Below are 17502 nucleotides of genomic sequence, written 5' to 3'. Positions count from 1 at the left end.
GACTTTTCTAGATGGCAGTATAAGATTATGGCTCTAGCCATAGAGAAAACACATAGCCATGTGTTTTCTTTCACACTGTCTGGTTATCAGAGGTGGCCTGCATTTGAAACCTCAGTTTGGTACTAGAGCTTTTGTAGCTACCTTAGATAAGAAGTGATTTAACCAGTTTCTAAGAGAAAGTGAAGCAACACCCTTCCTGCACCCTAGCAGTTGTGCCAGGACACAGCTTCCACATGGTGAATGTAAGAAGCTCAAGACATTCAGTTTAGCCAGACTATTTGTTAGACAGAGAATGATGTGCATGAGAAATGACAACAATTACAGATGTAAGATTATTTTTGTGCAACACCTAAAACAAACAAACATCAGCAAATTGTATCTCAATATGAGCTATGTCCTATTCAACCTTTAGGGCAGCTTGAATCACGACATCTCACTTTAGAGGAATGGTAGTTCAAAGGAAGTGAAAGAAGACTGTGATATCAGGCCGGGCATGGTGGCTCACGCCTGTAACTCTAGCACGCACTCTGGGAGGCCAAGAGGGGCAAATGTTTTAAGCTCAGGAGTTCGAGACCAGCCTGAGCAAGAGCGAGATCCTGTCTTTACTAAAATGATAGAAAGAAATTAGCTGGACAACTAAATATATATATATATATTTTTTTTTTTTTTTTTGAGACAGAGTCTCACTTTTGTTGACCAGGATAGAGTGCAGTGGCATCAGCTTAGCTCACAGCAACCTCAGACTCCTAGGCTCAAGCAATCCTTCTGCTTCAGCCTCCCAAGTAACTGGACTACAGGCATGCAACACCATGCCCAGCTAATTTTTTGTATATATATTAGTTGGCCAATTAATTTCTTTCTATTTATAGTAGAGATGGGGTCTCGCTTTTGCTCAAGCTGGTTTTGAACTCCTGACCTTGAGTAATCCACCTGCCTTGTCCTCCCAGAGTGCTAGGATTACAGGCGTGAGCCACTGCACCCTATGTATATATATATATATATATATATATATATATATATATATATATATTTTTTTTTTTTTTTTAAAGCCAGGTATCGTGGGTGGCCCATGTCTATAGTCCAAGCTACTCAGGAGGCTGAGGCAGGAGGATTGCTTGAGCCCAGGAGTTTGAGGTTGCTATGAGATAGCCTCACGCCAAGGCGATGTAGCCTGGGCAACAGAGTGAAACTCTGTTTCAAAAAAAAAAAAGATTTCTTCTGTTTGATCTAGCGTGTAAAATTTAAAATATTTAAAAAAAAAATGTAAAAAAAAAAAAAAAAAAAAAAAAAAGACCATGATATGGCATTGACTTAGTAGTGGGAAAACTGGGGAGAAATGGAGAGACTATGACTCATGGGCAATTTTATTCTTATAGATAAATCCTGTTTCAACTCATTCTTTAACTTTGAGGATATGCAAGAGATCACCCAACGCTTTGTTGTCTGCCATGTGGATGCCCCAGGCCAGCAGGAAGGTGCACCCCCTTTCCCAACAGGGTAAGGCCACAAGCAAGATCTCCTGAGAGACATGCACTCAGAAGAGCAAATGACTTAGCTGCAGTGGAAGCAGTGTATGCTTCCTTTCACTTGATTTTATCACAACCAATAGGTTGCACTTAACCAACTTAACCAACCATCCTCACATTTTGTCTCTGGGGGCTGAGAGGACTGTTATGTGTAGTCTGTTGGGGGGAACTGCATGTTTTCCCATATCCAGATATGGCTCTTCATAGCAGGAACCTGCTTTCCTATAATAAGAAAGCGTACGTGTCTGGTATACCCACTTCTCACAATCTTTTATCTGTCCCCTTCTTTGTCTACTTTTAAATCTGTTGTTTTCGTGTCCCTTTCTGGAACTCCCAACTACTAGGCCAAAATTCAGATCCCTCTGAGCATACCTGGGAACATCTCCCATCCTTAGTTCCTAATCTAGTGATGGAAATTGAATGTCTGTGTAACCATTTATTCGGAGAGGCTGTCCTGGCAGATAGAGGTGCAGTGTGACTGGCCTTGGCATGCTGAGCTTCACCCCAAGCCTGCTTTGCATGGCAGAGTCCTAGGCTCCCTTCCTGTTCCCTGGACAATGTGCTTATCCAGAGGACCCCAGGAGGAGGAGTGAGAGCACACGCCGTGGGATGCTATTTCTTCCCCTCTCCTTTTACTTGTCTCCAGAGCTGCCTTTGGCTAGTGACTGCTGTGAAATAGACCATTGCAGACAAATGATAGCTAACACTTACATAGTACTCAGTGTTCCAGATGCTGCTGCCAATGCTTTACATTTATTAATTCATTTCATCTTCATAACCCTATGAGATAGGATTAAGTTTACTGTTATTCCCATTTTATCAATTAAGAAACAGAGGCACAGGAAAATTAAATAACTTGGCTAAGATTACATAAGAAGTAAGTAGCAGAGCAAGGATTTGATCCAGGCATTCTGGGTCCAGAATCTGTGTTGACCGTGTCCAAATTGTTCTGCCTCTCAAATGCAGATTGGCCAGTACTCAGTTCATATCCAATAAGATTTGGATGCAGTCCCTCTTTTCTCTTTTGTACACAAATGGTTCAAGAGCACTCCCTTCCTTAAAGTGTTCCAGCAGAGGCAGGCTGACTTCCCTGTCAGATGTAAAGCAGACCCTGCGTCACATACAGGCTGTCATCTTAGCATCCTTTCATCTCTGATTCTGTAATCTCTGTGAATGCTCCTTGCTTTTCTTGGATTCCTGGCTTGGGTCTGTTTCTGGGCTTGCCTGACCATTTTAGGATCAAATGGCTCATATGTGAACCAAATCCAAAAACAATTACTAAAATAACCATGTTATCCTATAGTTACAAATAAACATTCATGCTCAGGATTTGTAACTGTGCCTAGGCCCCATAAAGCTTTGTTTATGTTTGTGTTTTGCTGCCTAATATAAGCTGTAGGCAAAGAGCCACTTCCTGAGTTGACTTTTACTGCTGAAAGTTTATTGAGCCTGGACCCCATTTGAAGTGGGTTTGGAATCACACTAGTAGAGAACCATATTACCAGTTCTTCTCACATGGCTTCGTCTGGTCCCAGAGACTGTTCTTTAGGATACAGAAACATGGGGGTTCTTTTGCTTTCTTTTTAGCATGTCAGTCATAGAGAATTATACAACATGCCACATTGTTTTCACATTACCTCTTTTGAGCTTTTGGTAAGAGCAAATGTTTTTATCTAAGCCTCCTGTACTTTCCAGCTAGTTACTTTCTAGTAACTGAGAATTGTGAGTGGTTTCTAATTCAGGAGATATCCTTCTGGATTTCAGGTACCAGTACCCCACAATGGATGAGCTGGCTGAGATGCTGCCTCCTATTCTTACCCACTTGAGGTAGGTTCCTTCTGCAGTCTTTCACAGTTTTTATTGACTTTGTGTAGTCAATTCTGTAATGTGTGTTCCAGAGGATAGGATGGTGAGCAAAACAGAATAGTCGCTCTTCTCTTGGAGTTAGTGGGTTAACAAGGAAACAGACACACTAAAGTACCATGAAAAAGCCAGTGGGGGTATTGTGATAGAGAATAAAGGCAGGGTCTGCATGAATGAATGTAGTTAGGGAACATCTCTCTGGGAAGGGGTCATCTAGCCTGAGACCTGGAAGATGAAAAGGAGCCACCTAGACAGACAGCCAGGGCAAGAGAATTCTGGACAGAAAGAATATGTCCAAAGGCCCTGGGCCAGATGAGCAAGTGGAAGAAAGGCATGGAGTGAAATTCAAGAAACAGACAAGGACCAGATTACATAGGTCTAACAGATCAGATAAGACTTTGTGATTTTATTCTAAATGTAAAGAAAAGACCTTGAAGAGTTTTAAGCAGGGGAGTGATATCCAATTTACTTTTTTTACAATGATCACTCTAGGTATGTATATCGTACATCAATAAAGCTGTTTAAATTTTTAGAAGGGGTTAGGGTTAGGGTTAGGGTTAGGGTTACTCTTGCTGTGGAGAGAATGGCTTGGAGAAGAGTAAGGGAGAAAAAACAGGAAGAACAGTAAAACTATTACAGAAATCCAGGCAAGAATTAATGATAGCTTGGTACTGGATGCTGTCGGGGGAGGGGCTGAAGCAGATGGAGATAGATGGAAACATTCTAGAGATAAACTGCACTTGACTTCCTGATGGGTTGGATATTGAGGTGATAGGACAGTGAGTGGTCATGGACGTTTCCCAGGTTTCAGTCATACATTATTTAACCATTAAGATCAATTTGAAAGTAGATGGTGGTATCCTTGTTTTATAGGTAGGGAAATTAAGCATCAGAAGGATGCTTAATTAAGCAAAAGGCTGGGCACAGTGGCTCATGCCTGTAATCTTAGCACTCTGGGTGGCTGAGGCGGGTGGATCACTTAAGGTCAGGAGTTGGAAACCAGCCTGACCAAGAGCAAGACCCTGTCTCTACTAAAAAAATAGAAAAAAATTAATTGGCCAACTGAAAATATATAGAAAAAATTAGCAGGGCATGGTGGCACATGCCTGTAGTCCCAGCTGCTTGGGAGGCTGAGGCAGAAGGATTGCTTGAGCCCAGGAGTTTGAGGTTGCTGTGAGCCGGGCTAACGCCATGGCACTCTAGCCTGGGCAGCAGAGTGGGACTCTGTCACAAAACAAACAAACAAACAAACAAAACAAACAAAAAAACTTGCCCAAATTCTCATGTCAGAGCCAGGATTTGGGTTGTTTTCTTTCCATTGTGTAATGCTGCTCCAAATGAAGTTGACTCTGTCAATTGTTGGTATGCCCCATTCACAGTCTGAAAAGCATCATTGGGATTGGAGTTGGAGCTGGAGCTTACATCCTCAGCAGATTTGCAGTAAGTATGTAGAGAGGATTCAGTACCCTTGAGGCACTGCCTAGGTCACAGATGTTAGTGCTGTGTTAAATGACCAGGCACTATTCTGGGTCTTATGTCAGTTTTTCTGTGAATTCTGTGTGCTTCAGATGGAGTCTTGCTTAGTACTTACAGTGCTTGAAAAACCACAGATGAGGGGAGTACATTGTCAATTGAAAGTAAGGCCTAGGCTGGGTGAGGGGGCTCACGCCTGTGATTCTAGCACTCTGGGAGACCAAGGCAGGAGGATTGCTTGAGTCAGGAGTTCAAGACCAGCTGAGCAAGAATGAGACCACGTCCCTACAAAAAATAGAAAAATTAGCTGAGTATGGTGGCACATGCCTATAGTCCCAGCTACTCAGGAGGCTGAGGCAAGAGGATCACTTGATCAGGAATTTGAGGTTGCAGTGAGCTATGATGATGCCACTGCACTCTAGCCGATACAAGAGAATGAGACTCTGTCTCAAAAAAGAAAAAGAAAAGAAAGAAAGGCGTTGATGCTACTTATGATGGAATTTTTTACAGCCATTAAAATTAAGTTTAAGAAAACCTTATGATAATACAGAATCTGCATGTATATAACATTAACCAAAAAGTTCGAATACAGATTCACAAAGTTGTTCATCATCATAGCAAAGGACTGGAAGGAAGTGTTCTAAAATATTAACAGGGATTGATGTGTGGTGAGAAAACATGAGATTTTATTTCCTGCATTTTATAATTTCTCTGTTTATTAGATTTTTCTATAGAGAGCATAATTAGTGTAATAAGAGAAAAAAATGTAAGCTGGAATTTTGAGTTTACATGGAAATGTTCTTGTTGAAGGAACTTTCTTAAAAAAAATGCCTGCTAAATGGTGGGAGAGACTTCTAAGGATGGTATCACGTATTCAGGTGGTTTCAGGAAAATCTTCAGGAGCCCCTATTTGGAACAAAGATATATGAATGGGAAATAGCCCTTCTATGCCTGAGTACCCGCGTTGCCAAGTAGTTCCAAGAGCATTTTCCCAGTAGGGAAGATCCACCATGAGTTGAACAATTACAGACCAATCAAGTGCTTTCCTCTGCTGTAGAAATGAAAAAAAAAAAAAACAAAAAAACAACTTGTCTTCCCTATATCCTTGTGAGGCAAGATCATTTGATAGTGATTTAAGAAATCTGTTTCCAGGCTGGGTGTGGTGGCTAGAGCCTGTAATCCTAGCACTCTGGGAGGGTGAGGCGGGCGGATTACTCAAGGTCAGGAGTTCGAAACCAGCCTGAACAAGAGCGAGACCCCGTCTCTACTAAAAGTAGAAAGAAATTAATTGGCCAACTAAAAATATATAGAAAAAAATTAGCCGGGCATGCTGGCACATGCCTGTAGTCCCAGTTACTCAGGAGGCTGAGGCAGGAGGATCACCTAAGCCCAGGAGTTTGAGGTTGCTGTGAGCTAGGCTGACGCCATGGCACTCTAACCTGGGCAACAGAGTGAGACTCTGTCTCAAAAAAAAAAAAGAAATTTGTTTCTAGATGCTAAATCAGATTGCAAGAGCTATATTTCTACATATACTTCCTAGACACCTTTCTGTAGTCTTACTTTTTTTTTTTTTTTTTTTTTTGAGACAGAGTCTCGCTTTGTTGCCCAGGCTAGAGTGAGTCCTATGGCATCACCCTAGCTCACAGCAACCTCAAACTCCTGGGCTCAAGCAATCCTCCTACCTCAGCCTCCTGAGTAGCTGGGACTGCAGGCATGCGCCACCATGCCCAGCTAATTTTTTCTCTATATATTAGTTGGCCAATTAATTTCATACTACTTATAGTAGAGATGGGGTCTCACTCTTGCTCAGGCTGGTTTTGAACTCCTGACCTCAAGCAATCCACCCACCTCGGCCTCCCAGAGTGCTAGGATTACAGGCGTGATTCACCGTGCCTGGCCTATAGTCTTACTTTCAAATGTCAGGCGTTAAGGCATAGTAAGAATTGATTAACCATGTTCCAACTCTTTAGAAGAACTGTTGGAGTGGAAGTTTCACACTGTTGTCTTTGTCTCAGCTCAATCATCCTGAGCTTGTGGAAGGCCTTGTGCTCATTAATGTTGACCCTTGTGCTAAAGGCTGGATTGACCGGGCAGCTTCCAAAGTAAGTACCAAATGAAGGTATCCATTGGTTCACCTTCACCTTTCTCAAAACAGCTTATCTATTATATCTTTCATTAAGGAATATATACAGTTAAGAGCAAAAAGTTTTAAGTGTACAGCTTGAGGAATGTTTACATATGGAATCAAGACCCAATCAAGGCCAGGTGCAGTGGCTCACGCCTGTGATCTTAGCACTCTGGGAGGCCCAGGTGGGAGGATTGCTTGAGCTCAGGAATTTGAGACCAGCCTGAGCAAGAGTGAGACCCCGTCTCTACTATAAATACAAAGAAATTATCCAAACAACTTAAAATAGAAAAAAATTAGCCAGGCTCGGTAGCGTGGTCCTGTAGTCCCAGCTGCTTGGGAGGCTGAGGCAGGAGGATCCTTTGACCCCAGTAGTTCAGTAGTTTGAGGTTGCTGTGAGCTAGGCTGACACCATGGCACTCTAGCCCAGGCAAGAGAGTGAGACTCTGTCTAAAAAAAAAAAAAAAAGACCCAATCAATACACAGAATATTGCTAGCTCTAGAGAATTCCCTCATGCCTTTTCCTAATTGACACTCCTCCTTTTCCCAGAAATAACCTTATTCTGACTTCTATCACCATGAGATAGCTTTTATCTGTTTTTAAACTGGTTTATATTTTCTCAAATTGAAATCATAGAAAATGTATTCTTTTGTGTCTAGCTTCTTTCATTCATCTTTTTTTTTTCAGCATATTATGGGGGTACAGATTTTAAGGTTTCAATAAATGCTCATTCCCCCCTCCCCCCACAAGTCTGAGTTTCCAGCATGACCAACCCCAGATGGTGCACATCTCACTTATTATGTATGTATATACCCACCCCCTCCCCCCTCCCATGTGCCCAATACCCTATTACTGTAGTACCTATGTGTCCACTTAGGTGCTGCTCAGTTAATACCAGTTTGCTGGGGAGTATATATGGTGTTTGTTTTTCCATTCTTGGGAAACTTCACTTAGTAGTATAGGTTCCAGCTCTAACCAGGAAAATATAAGATGTGCTATATCACCGTTGTTTCTTAGAGCTGAATAGTACTCCATGGTATACATATACCACATTTTATTAATCCATTCTTGGATTGATGGGCACTTGGGCTGTTTCCACAGCCTTGCAATTATGAATTGTGCTGCTATAAACATTCGAGTGCAGGTGTCCTTTTTGGAGAGTGTCATTGGATCTTTTGGGTAGATGCCCAGCAATGGGATTGCTGGATCAAATGGTAGATTCACTTGTATTGCTTTAAGGTATCTCCATATTGCTTTCCACAGAGGTTGAACTAGTTTGCAGTCCCACCAGCAGTGTAGGAGTGTTCCTCTCTCTCCGCATCCAAGCCAGCATTTATTGTTTGGAGACTTTTTGAATAAAGGCCATTCTCACTGGAGTTAAGTGATATCTCATTGTGGTTTTGATTTGCATTTCCCTGATGATTAGAGATGTTGAGCATTTTTTCATATGTTTATTTGCCATTCTTCTGTCTTCTTTAGAAAAGTTTCTGTTCAAGTCCTTTGCCCACTTTTTAATAGGGTTATTTGATTTTTTTCTTCCTGATTTTCATGAGTTCTAAGTATATTCTAGTTATCAGCCCCTTATCGGATGCATAGGATGCAAAAATTTTCTCCCATTCTATAGGTTGTCTGTTTACTTTCATGACTGTTTCTTTGGCTGTGCAGAAGCTTTTTAGTTTGATGATGTCCCATTTATTTACTTTTGTTGCTGCTGTGATTGCCTTTGGGGACTTCTTCATAAACTCTTTGCCTAGGCCAATGTCTAGGAGAGTGTTTCCAACATTTTCCTCTAGAATTCTAATAGTTTCATACCTTAGGTTTAAGTCTGCTATCCAGTGTGAGTTGATATTTGTGAGAGGTGAAAGGTGTGGGTCCTGCTTTAGCCTTCTACAGGTGGCTATCCAGTTTTCCCAGCACCATTTATTGAAAAGGAATTCTTTTCTCCAGCATATGTTTTTGTCTGGTTTGTCAAAGATTAGATGGCTATATGAGGATGGTTTTATATCAGGATTCTCAGATCTGTTCCACTGGTCAATATTTCTATTTTTGTGCCAATACCAGATTGATTTAATTACTACAGCTTTGTAGTATAGTTTGATATCTGGCATATTAATGCCTCCCATTTTGTTTTTGTTGCCCACAATTGCTTTTGATATTCGGGGTCGTCTTTGGTTCCATACGAAGCGTAAAATTATTTTTTCTATATCTGTGAAGAATGCTGATGGAATTTTAATAGGTATTGCATTGAATCTGTAGATCAGTTTGGGTAGTATAGACATTTTAATGATGTTGAGTCTGCCGATCCACGAGCGTGGTATGGATTTCCATCTGTTTACATCCTCTGCTATTTCTTTCCTCAGTGTTTCATAGTTCTCCCTGTAAAGGTCTTTTACGTCCTTGGTTAAGTATATTCCTAGGTACTTTAATTTCTTTGTTGTTATTGTGAAGGGAATTGAGTATTTGATTTGGTTCTCAATGAGATTGTTGTTGGCGTATATGAATGCCTCTGATTCTGTGTATTGATTTTGTATCCTGAGACTTTACTAAATTCATTTATCAGTTCCAGGAGTTTCTTGGTTGAATCCTTGGGGTTTTCTAGATATAATATCATATCATCAGCAAACAGTGAAAGTTTGATCTCTTCTGCCCCTATTTGGATACCTTTAATTCCATTTTCCTGTCTGATTGCTGTAGCCAGGACTTCCAGCACTATTTTGAATAGAAGTGTAGATAGTGGGCAGCCTTGTCTGGTTCCAGTTCTAAGTGGGAATGCTTTTAATTTTTCCCCATTCAGAATGATGTTGGCTATGGGTCTATCATATATGGCTTATATCATTTTTAGGTATGTCCCTTCTATGCCTATTTTCTTAAGTGTTCGTATCATGAAAGGGTGTTGAATTTTGTCAAAAGCTTTTTCTGCATCTATTGAGAGAATCATGTGGTCTTTGTTTTTGCTTCTGTTTATGTGGTGAATTGCATTTATAGATTTATGTATGTTGAACCATCCCTGCATCCCTGGGATGAAGCCCACTTGATCATGATGGATTATTTTTTTGTCTGGATTCGGTTAGCTAAGATTTTGTTGAACATTTTTGCATCTATATTCATTAGAGATATTGGTGTGTAGTTTCCTTTTTTTGTTGCATCCTTTCCTGGTTTTGGTATCAGAGTAATATTTGCTTCATAAAAGGTGTCGGGGAGGTTTCCGTTCTTCTCGATGCTGTGGGATAGTTTCTGCAAGATAGGTACTAGTTCTTCTTTGTAAGTGTGGTAAAATTCGGGTGTGAAACCATTTGGACTGGGACTTTTCTTTTTAGGGAGATTTTTAATTGCTGTTTATATTTCAGCTGTTGAGATTGGTCTGTTCAGGAAATCTATTTCTTCCTGGTTGAGCCTAGGGAGGCTGTGTGTTTCTAGAAATTTGTCCATTTCTTCCACATTTTCCAGTTTGTGTGCATAAAGATTTTTGTAGTATTCATAAATTATGTCTTGTATCTCTTTGGGATCAGTTGTGATATCTCCTTTTTTGTTCCTGATGGAGCTTATTAGAGATTTCTCTTTTCTGCTTTTCGTTAGCTTAGCCAATGGCGTGTCAATTTTGTTTATTTTTTCAAAGAACCAACTTTTTGTTTTATTAATCTCCTGAATAGCTTCCCTGTTTTCAATTTCATTTAGTACTGATTTGATCTTGTTGATTTCACTTCTTCTGCTGGGTTTGGGGTTGGTCTGTTCTTCTTTTTCCACTCTTTGAGTTGTTTCATTAGATTGTCTGTTTGTGATCTTTTTGTCTTTTGGTTATAGGCATTTATGGAGATAAACTTTCCTCTCAGAACTGCTTTAGCTGTGTCCCAGAGGATTTGATAACTTGTCTCTCCATTGTCATTTTGTTCATAGAATTTTTTTATCTCCATCTTGATTTCTTCATTTATGAAGTAATCATTTAGTAGGAGGTTGTTTAATTTCCACGTTTTTGTGTAGAAATGTGAGTTTCTGTTAGGGTTGATTTCTACTTTTATTCCACTGTGATCTGAGAAGGTACATGGTATGATTTCTATTTTTTTAAATTTCTTGAGATTTACTTTGTGTCCTAGGATATGGTCAATCTTAGAGAATGTCCCATGAGCTGATGAGAAGAACGTATATTCAGTGGATTTTGGGTAGAATGTCCTGTAAATGTCAGTCAGACCCAATTGTTCTAGAGTTTTGTTTAAGTCCATTATTTCTTTATTAATTTTCTGTTTGGAGGATCTGTCTTGTGCCGTCAGTGGGGTGTTGATATCTCCAGTGATTATGGAGTTGCTATTAATCAATTTGCTTAGATTCAGTAAGGTTTGCTTTATGAATCTGGGTGCACCTAAGTTGGATGCATATATATTTTAAATTGTTATCTCTTCTTGTTGAAGTGTGCCCTTCACCATTATATAATGACCCTCTTTGTCTTTCACTACTTTTGTTGGTTTAAAAACTAAATTGTCTGAAATTAGAACTGCCACGCCAGCCTTCTTTTTGGTTTACACTTGCTTGGAATACTGATCTCCACCCTTTTACTTTTAGTCTATATGCATCCTTGCAGGTTAGATGTGTTTCCTGTAGATAGCACATACTTGGCCTGTATTTTTTTTTTTTTTTTTTTTTTTGGAGACAGAGTCTCGCTTTGTTGCCCAGGCTAGAGCGAGTACCTTGGCGTCAGCCTAGCTCACAGCAACTTCAAACTCCTGGGCTCAAGCAATCCTTCTGCCTCAGCCTCCCAATTAGCTGGGACTACAGGCATGTGCCACCATGCCCAGCTAATTTTTTCTATATATATTAGTTGGCCAATTAATTTCTTTATGTTTATAGTAGAGACGGGGTCTTGCTCTTGCTCAGGCCGCTTTCAAACTCCTGTCCTCGAGCAATCCGCCCACCTCAGCCTCCCAGAGTGCTAGGATTACAGGCGTGAGCCACCGCGCCGGGCCATGGCCTGTATTTTCTTATCCATTCAGCCAGCCCATGTCTCTTGAGTGGAGAGTTTAAGCCATTCACATTTATTGAGAGAACTGATAGGTAAGGTAGATTATTGTTCATTCTGTTGGGTTGGATGTTGTTGCTTTGATTTTTCTCTTGAGCCATTGTAATATCTGGCCTTTAATCTTTGGGTTTTGGTTGTTTTTATATTCGTGAGTTTTTATTATGGTGTTCCGTACGTAACACTGTTTTGAGTACTTCTTGTAGGGCTGGTCTTGTCTTGGTGAATTCTCTGAGACTTTGCTTGTCTGAGAATGTCTTTATTTCTCCTTCATATATGAAGCTTAGTTTTGCAGGGAATAAGATTCTAGGCTGGGCATTGTTTTGTTTCAGAAGAGTGAGAATGGGGCCCCAATCTCTCCTTGCTTGTAAAGTCTCATAAGAGAAGTCTGGTGTTATTGGAATTGGCTTTCCCTTGTATGTTACTTGCTTCTTTCGTCTTACAGCTCTTAGAAGGGCCTCTTTAGTTGATATTTTGCTCAGTCTGATGACTGCATGTCGTGACGTCTTCCTGTTTGCATTGAATCTCCCAGGGGTCCTCTGAGCTTCTTGAACTTGTATATGAAGATTTTGAGCAAGGCCTGGGAAATTTTCCTCTATTATATCTTCAAATAGCTTGTCCAACCCTTTAGTGTTGTCTTCTTCCCCTTCTGGTAACCCTGTGACCCTCACATTAGGTTTCTTCACATAATCCCACATCTCTTGTAGGCTTTGCTCTTTTCTTTTGTTTCTCTGCTCTATCTCTGTGACTGTTTTATTTAGTTGGAGGGTGTTATCTTCCATCTCTGAGATTCTTTCTTCTGTTTGATCTACCCTGTTCTTGAGACTTTCCACTGTATTTTGTAGTTCCCTGAATTGATTCTTCATTTCCAGGAGTTCGGTTAAACTTTTCTTCATTGTGTCCATTTCTTTTTCCAGATCCTGGAGGCTTTTTGTGGTTTCTTTGTGTTGGTTATTGAGTTGTTCTTGCAGGTTGGTGAGTGTTCTTATGATACACATACGAAATTCCTTTTCTGTGATTTTGATTGCCTCATTTTGGTTGGTGTCCATTTCTAGGGGGCTGGTGCTCCTCTTTGGGGGTGTGTTTTCCATTTGGTTCTTCATATTTCCTGGGTTCCTTCGCTGATTTCTTCCCATGTCGATCAGTTGTTTCTTTCCTTTAGGTTTTTGTTTGGGTATTCACACGCCTTGTTTAGTGTCTGAGCCGGTAGGTTGTAGTCTGTGGGTGAGATTCGACCACTCCGTGTATAATGAGTCAGTAGGTGCCATGAAAAGGCTGTGCAGGATGTCCTCCCTGTAAGTAGATGGCACTTGCTTGGAGGAACAGGCTATGCTGTTGTTTTTGTGTCCTGTTATCAGCTCTTGTTCCTGTAGGGAGGCACTCTAGTGCCTCAGGTGGTCGGTGGGGCCCTGGGACTTCTAGGTGTGTCCTTTTCTCCCCCTCAGTGAGGGCTGGTCTAGGAGAGAGTCTGGGCGGAGCTGGGTTGGGTAAGCCTGCCCTCAGGCACCACCAATGCAGTTAGCAGGGGTCAAAGTTCTATTCTCTGCTTCCAGGAAAAGCTGTCAGGGAGGGGCTAGAATGGCCCCGCTCAGCCAGAGTGTCTGCGTGTGGGGGCGGGGGCTGTCTGAGACCTGTAGTCTGGAGCAGGCCTCGCTTCTTTCCACCCTCCCCAACTCCACAGCTATGTCTGGGCCTCTGCCAGCAGGCCAGACCATACGCCACCAAGCCTCCCTGGACTGTGATTCCGGTGGGGAGGTTCCTTGCGCAGGAACACCACCTAGGCTGGGCAAACGGCATCCTTTTGGGAGGAGGGTTGCCCTCTAGGGTGCTGATCTGCCCCTGAAGGCACACACCTCAGTAGCCTGTTCACATATATCCCTTCTGTGCCCCAGGCAATGCGAGACCTCAGTGCACGAGATTTGGTCTGCAGGTCTGACCTCTGGGCCCCAGAGTTCAAGCTATATTCCCAGCAGGGAGAGGAGTGCCAGTCCCAATTCACCCACAGGGAGCCCAAGCTGGGTCTATGTCTCTCAGCCTCAGGGTCTGCACTGTTCTCCTGGGATCACTGTGGCAGCAGCACCTGGGAGGGCTGGCAGGTAGGGAGCTCACGGTCTGAGTTCCCCTTAGTCAGCTGTAGGGTCCCAAAAGGGAAGGTCCTGTTCCCTGGAGGTGCCTCGGCTGGTGGTTATATTGTCTCCCTGGGCAGCCCCGGGTAGGGTTGGCAGAGGGGAGAAGGAGGCAATATGGCACCTGCCCCACGGCTTGGGTCTGAGGGATTTGGGAGCCTGGTGCCGTGTCCGCTATAGGCTTACTGCTCACTGGTGGCTGCCGTCTCTGGGCTGGTGTCCGCAGGTCAGGTCTCTCCACCCGCTGGGGAGCCCACCAGCAGTCCCAGATGCAGGGGAGGGGAAAGGTGACTGATCCACCTACCCTTCCCGCTGGTCTCCGGGCTGCTCAGGCGGTCTCAGCTTCCAGTTCTCCTCCGTAACCTCCTCCCATGGAGTCTCCCGTGGTCTCAGGTACCCCTCCTTCCGACCCTCGTCTGCTGTATGCTCGTCTTCTTGCTTCTGTTTTCTAATTTCAGCTAGAATCTGTCTTTTCTGCAGAGACACTCTGTCTGGTGGTGTTTCTCATCCGCCATCTTGATCCAATCTCTCTCATTCATCTTTTTGTCTGTGAGATTCATCCATGTTTTGTGTAGCAGTAGTTCTTTTTATTTGCTGTTTAGTAGCCCATTATGAAAATACACAGAAGAAGTTATTTGGATCTTAAGCATAAAGCCTGCTATGCACATTATTTTACATCTTTCAGTAGACATACACATTTATTTCTTTTGGGTTTATACCTAGGAGTAAAATTGCTGAGTCATGGAGTAGTTGTATGTTTAGCTTTAGTAGATATTACCAACAGTTTTCCAAAGTATTTGACCAGTTTGTACTATTAACAGAAAAAAAAAAAAAGGCAAACTCTGTAAAATAATTTTAAAGAGATTTGGCCAGGCGTGATAGCTCACGCCTGTAATCCTAGCACTGTGGGAGGCCGAGGTAGGAGGATCCCTCAAGGTCAGGAGTTCGAAACCAGCTTGAGCAAGATTGAGACCCTGTCTCTACTAAAAATAGAAAGAAATTAATTGCCCCACAAAACATATATAGAAAAAATTAGCTGGGCATGGTGGCATATGCCTGTTAATAAAAAAAAAATTTTTTTAAAAAGAGATTTACTGAGCCACATTTGAGGATCATTACCTAAAGGAGCCACACCCAAGAAGCCTTGAGCAAGTGGACTTGCTGTGGCTGGGTTACAGTTTGGTTTTTCTTTGTTGTTATTGTTGTTTTTCCGAGATAAGAGTCTCACACTCTGTTGCCTGGGCTAGAGTGCCATGGCATCAGTTTAGCTCACAGCAATATGAAACTCCTGGGCTCAAGCAATCCTACTGTCTCAGCCTCCAGAGTAGCTAGGACTATAGGCATGCCTGGCTAAGTTTTTATATATATTTTTAGTTGTCAGCTAATTTCTTTCCATATTTTTTCTTTTTTCAAGTAGAGACAGAGTCTCGCTCTTGCTCAGGTTGGTCTCGAACTCCTGAGCTCAAAGGATCTGCCCACCTTGGCATCCCAAAGTGCTAGGAGTACAGGCATGAGCCAACGCACCAGGCCTACAATTTGGTTTTATACACTTCAGGGAGACGGGTTACAGGGAAAGTCATAAATTAATACGTGGAAGGCATACATTGGTTTGACCCGAAAAGGTGAGCCACCACAAAGAGGGGAGGTGCTTACACATTATAGATGGTTTTAAATATTCTTTGACTTGTAATTGGTTAAAGACATGACACTTTGTCTAAAGGCTTGAAATGTTTTAAGGTAAGGAGCTGTTTATTAGAGATACACCATATATTTGTTGTGTAAATTGAGGACCTGTAGATTTGTCTTGCATATCCCTAGGCCTGTTAATGGGTTACAAAGGATGTCCTCAAGAAGGGAGTAGGACATGGGGGTCCATTCAGTCAGCCAGTGGGGTGAGGGGGTTGAGCCTTAAGATTTTATTTCAGTTCATGGTACACTAGCAGTGCATGGAAGTTCCAGTTGTTCTACATCCTCATCAACATTTGATATTATTGGTCCTTTTAATTTTTGTGAAAGATGAGCAGTTTTATTAGTAATATATGTTTGTTTTTATATGGTACCCATCACCAATATAGCTTTAGTTATTAAAATAAATTTTTTCTTTTGAGACAGAGTCTCGCTTTGTTGCCCAGGCTAGAGTGAGTGCCGTGGCTTCAGCCTAGCTCACAGCAACCTCAAACTCCTGGGCTCAAGTGATCCTTCTGTCTCAGCCTCCCGAGTAGCTGGGACTACAGGCATGTGCCACCATGCCCGACTAATTTTTTCTATATTTATTAGTTGGCCAATTAATTTCTATTTATAGTAGAGACGGGGTCTCGCTCTTGCTCAGGCTGGTTTCGAACTCCTGACCTTGAGCAATCCACTGGCCTCGGCCTCCCAGAGTGCTAGGATTACAGGCATGAGCCACTGCGCCCAGCCAAAATAAATTTTTAATTTTACCATTTTTAAAAATTTTAAAGTATGCTTAAGGTAAATAATACTGGGGTTTAATTTGCATTTCCCTAAGGGGCAATGATATCAAGCACCTCTTCTTGACTATCCTCTTATGGAATGCCTGTTAATGTCTTTTGCCCTCATATCCCTGCCCTTTGAAAAAAAATATTCTGCATATAAGTCCTTTGCTGGGTACATGTATCTCAGATATTTTCTCCTAGTCTCTGGTTTCCATTTTACTCTCTTAATGAAATAAATGAATGAATCACTCTCTTCAATGAACCCAAACAAGTTATCTGTGCTGCTGCTCCCAAAAACATGTGAATTATTGATGTTTGCAAACAGAAAAATGAAAGAATTTAACCTTCAAAATCTGTTCAAGGAGATAGGAAATGAAAGGGGAATGCTAATGATTTCACAAATATAAATAATCCCAGTACTGAACCTAAGTAAAAAGAGGGCATAAGGAAAAAAGCATTATATTATATCCCATTTGCATTGAAGCTATGCTAAAAGTAATTCACTGTTTTTAGATTGGAAAGGAAGCAGTTTTAGAACATTTTCTTGCTGAAATACAAATGTTATTTGTATGTTATTTTACTCTAAAACTGTGGAATTGTAAACTAAAATAGGTGTTTTTAAGAGACAAAAATAACCTGAGCCTTTATTGCCTACTAAAAGATGCCTATTGTATTAATCTCATTTTTATACAAATGTCTATTTCTATATACTTCTAAGTCACCATGAATGTTTGTTCTAATGCACCAGTGGAGGATTTCGTCTCTAAAACACTACCACCTAACTGATCACCTGTATTTATAGACTTGACACTGAAACCATGAGGTCCAATAATTTGACATCTAAGAACTTATTTGGGCCAGGCGCGGTGGCTCACACCTGTAATCCTAGCACTCTAGGAGGCCGAGGCTGGCGGATCGCTCAAGGTAAGG

The 17502-nt window shown here is 41.6% G+C and overlaps 1 protein-coding gene across 5 annotated transcripts in view; it reads left to right on the top strand.

The window, feature by feature from the left end:
* The window catches only part of NDRG3 (NDRG family member 3), a 138436-nt gene that overhangs the window by 99933 nt on the left and 21001 nt on the right, over positions 1-17502 (top strand). For all 5 annotated transcript variants that reach the window (XM_076011102.1, XM_076011103.1, XM_076011100.1 and 2 more), the window contains 4 exons: positions 1377-1497; positions 3291-3353; positions 4769-4829; positions 6878-6964. In XM_076011102.1, coding sequence (XP_075867217.1) covers positions 1377-1497; positions 3291-3353; positions 4769-4829; positions 6878-6964 — 332 coding nt within the window. The remainder of the gene's footprint in view (positions 1-1376; positions 1498-3290; positions 3354-4768; positions 4830-6877; positions 6965-17502) is intronic.

This window comes from Microcebus murinus, chromosome 16 (assembly GCF_040939455.1).
Source record: "Microcebus murinus isolate Inina chromosome 16, M.murinus_Inina_mat1.0, whole genome shotgun sequence".
NCBI classification, from domain to species: domain Eukaryota; kingdom Metazoa; phylum Chordata; class Mammalia; order Primates; family Cheirogaleidae; genus Microcebus; species Microcebus murinus.
The sequence above is the reverse complement of the archived record's forward strand: the minus strand, read 5'-3'. Positions and strand labels throughout refer to the sequence as shown.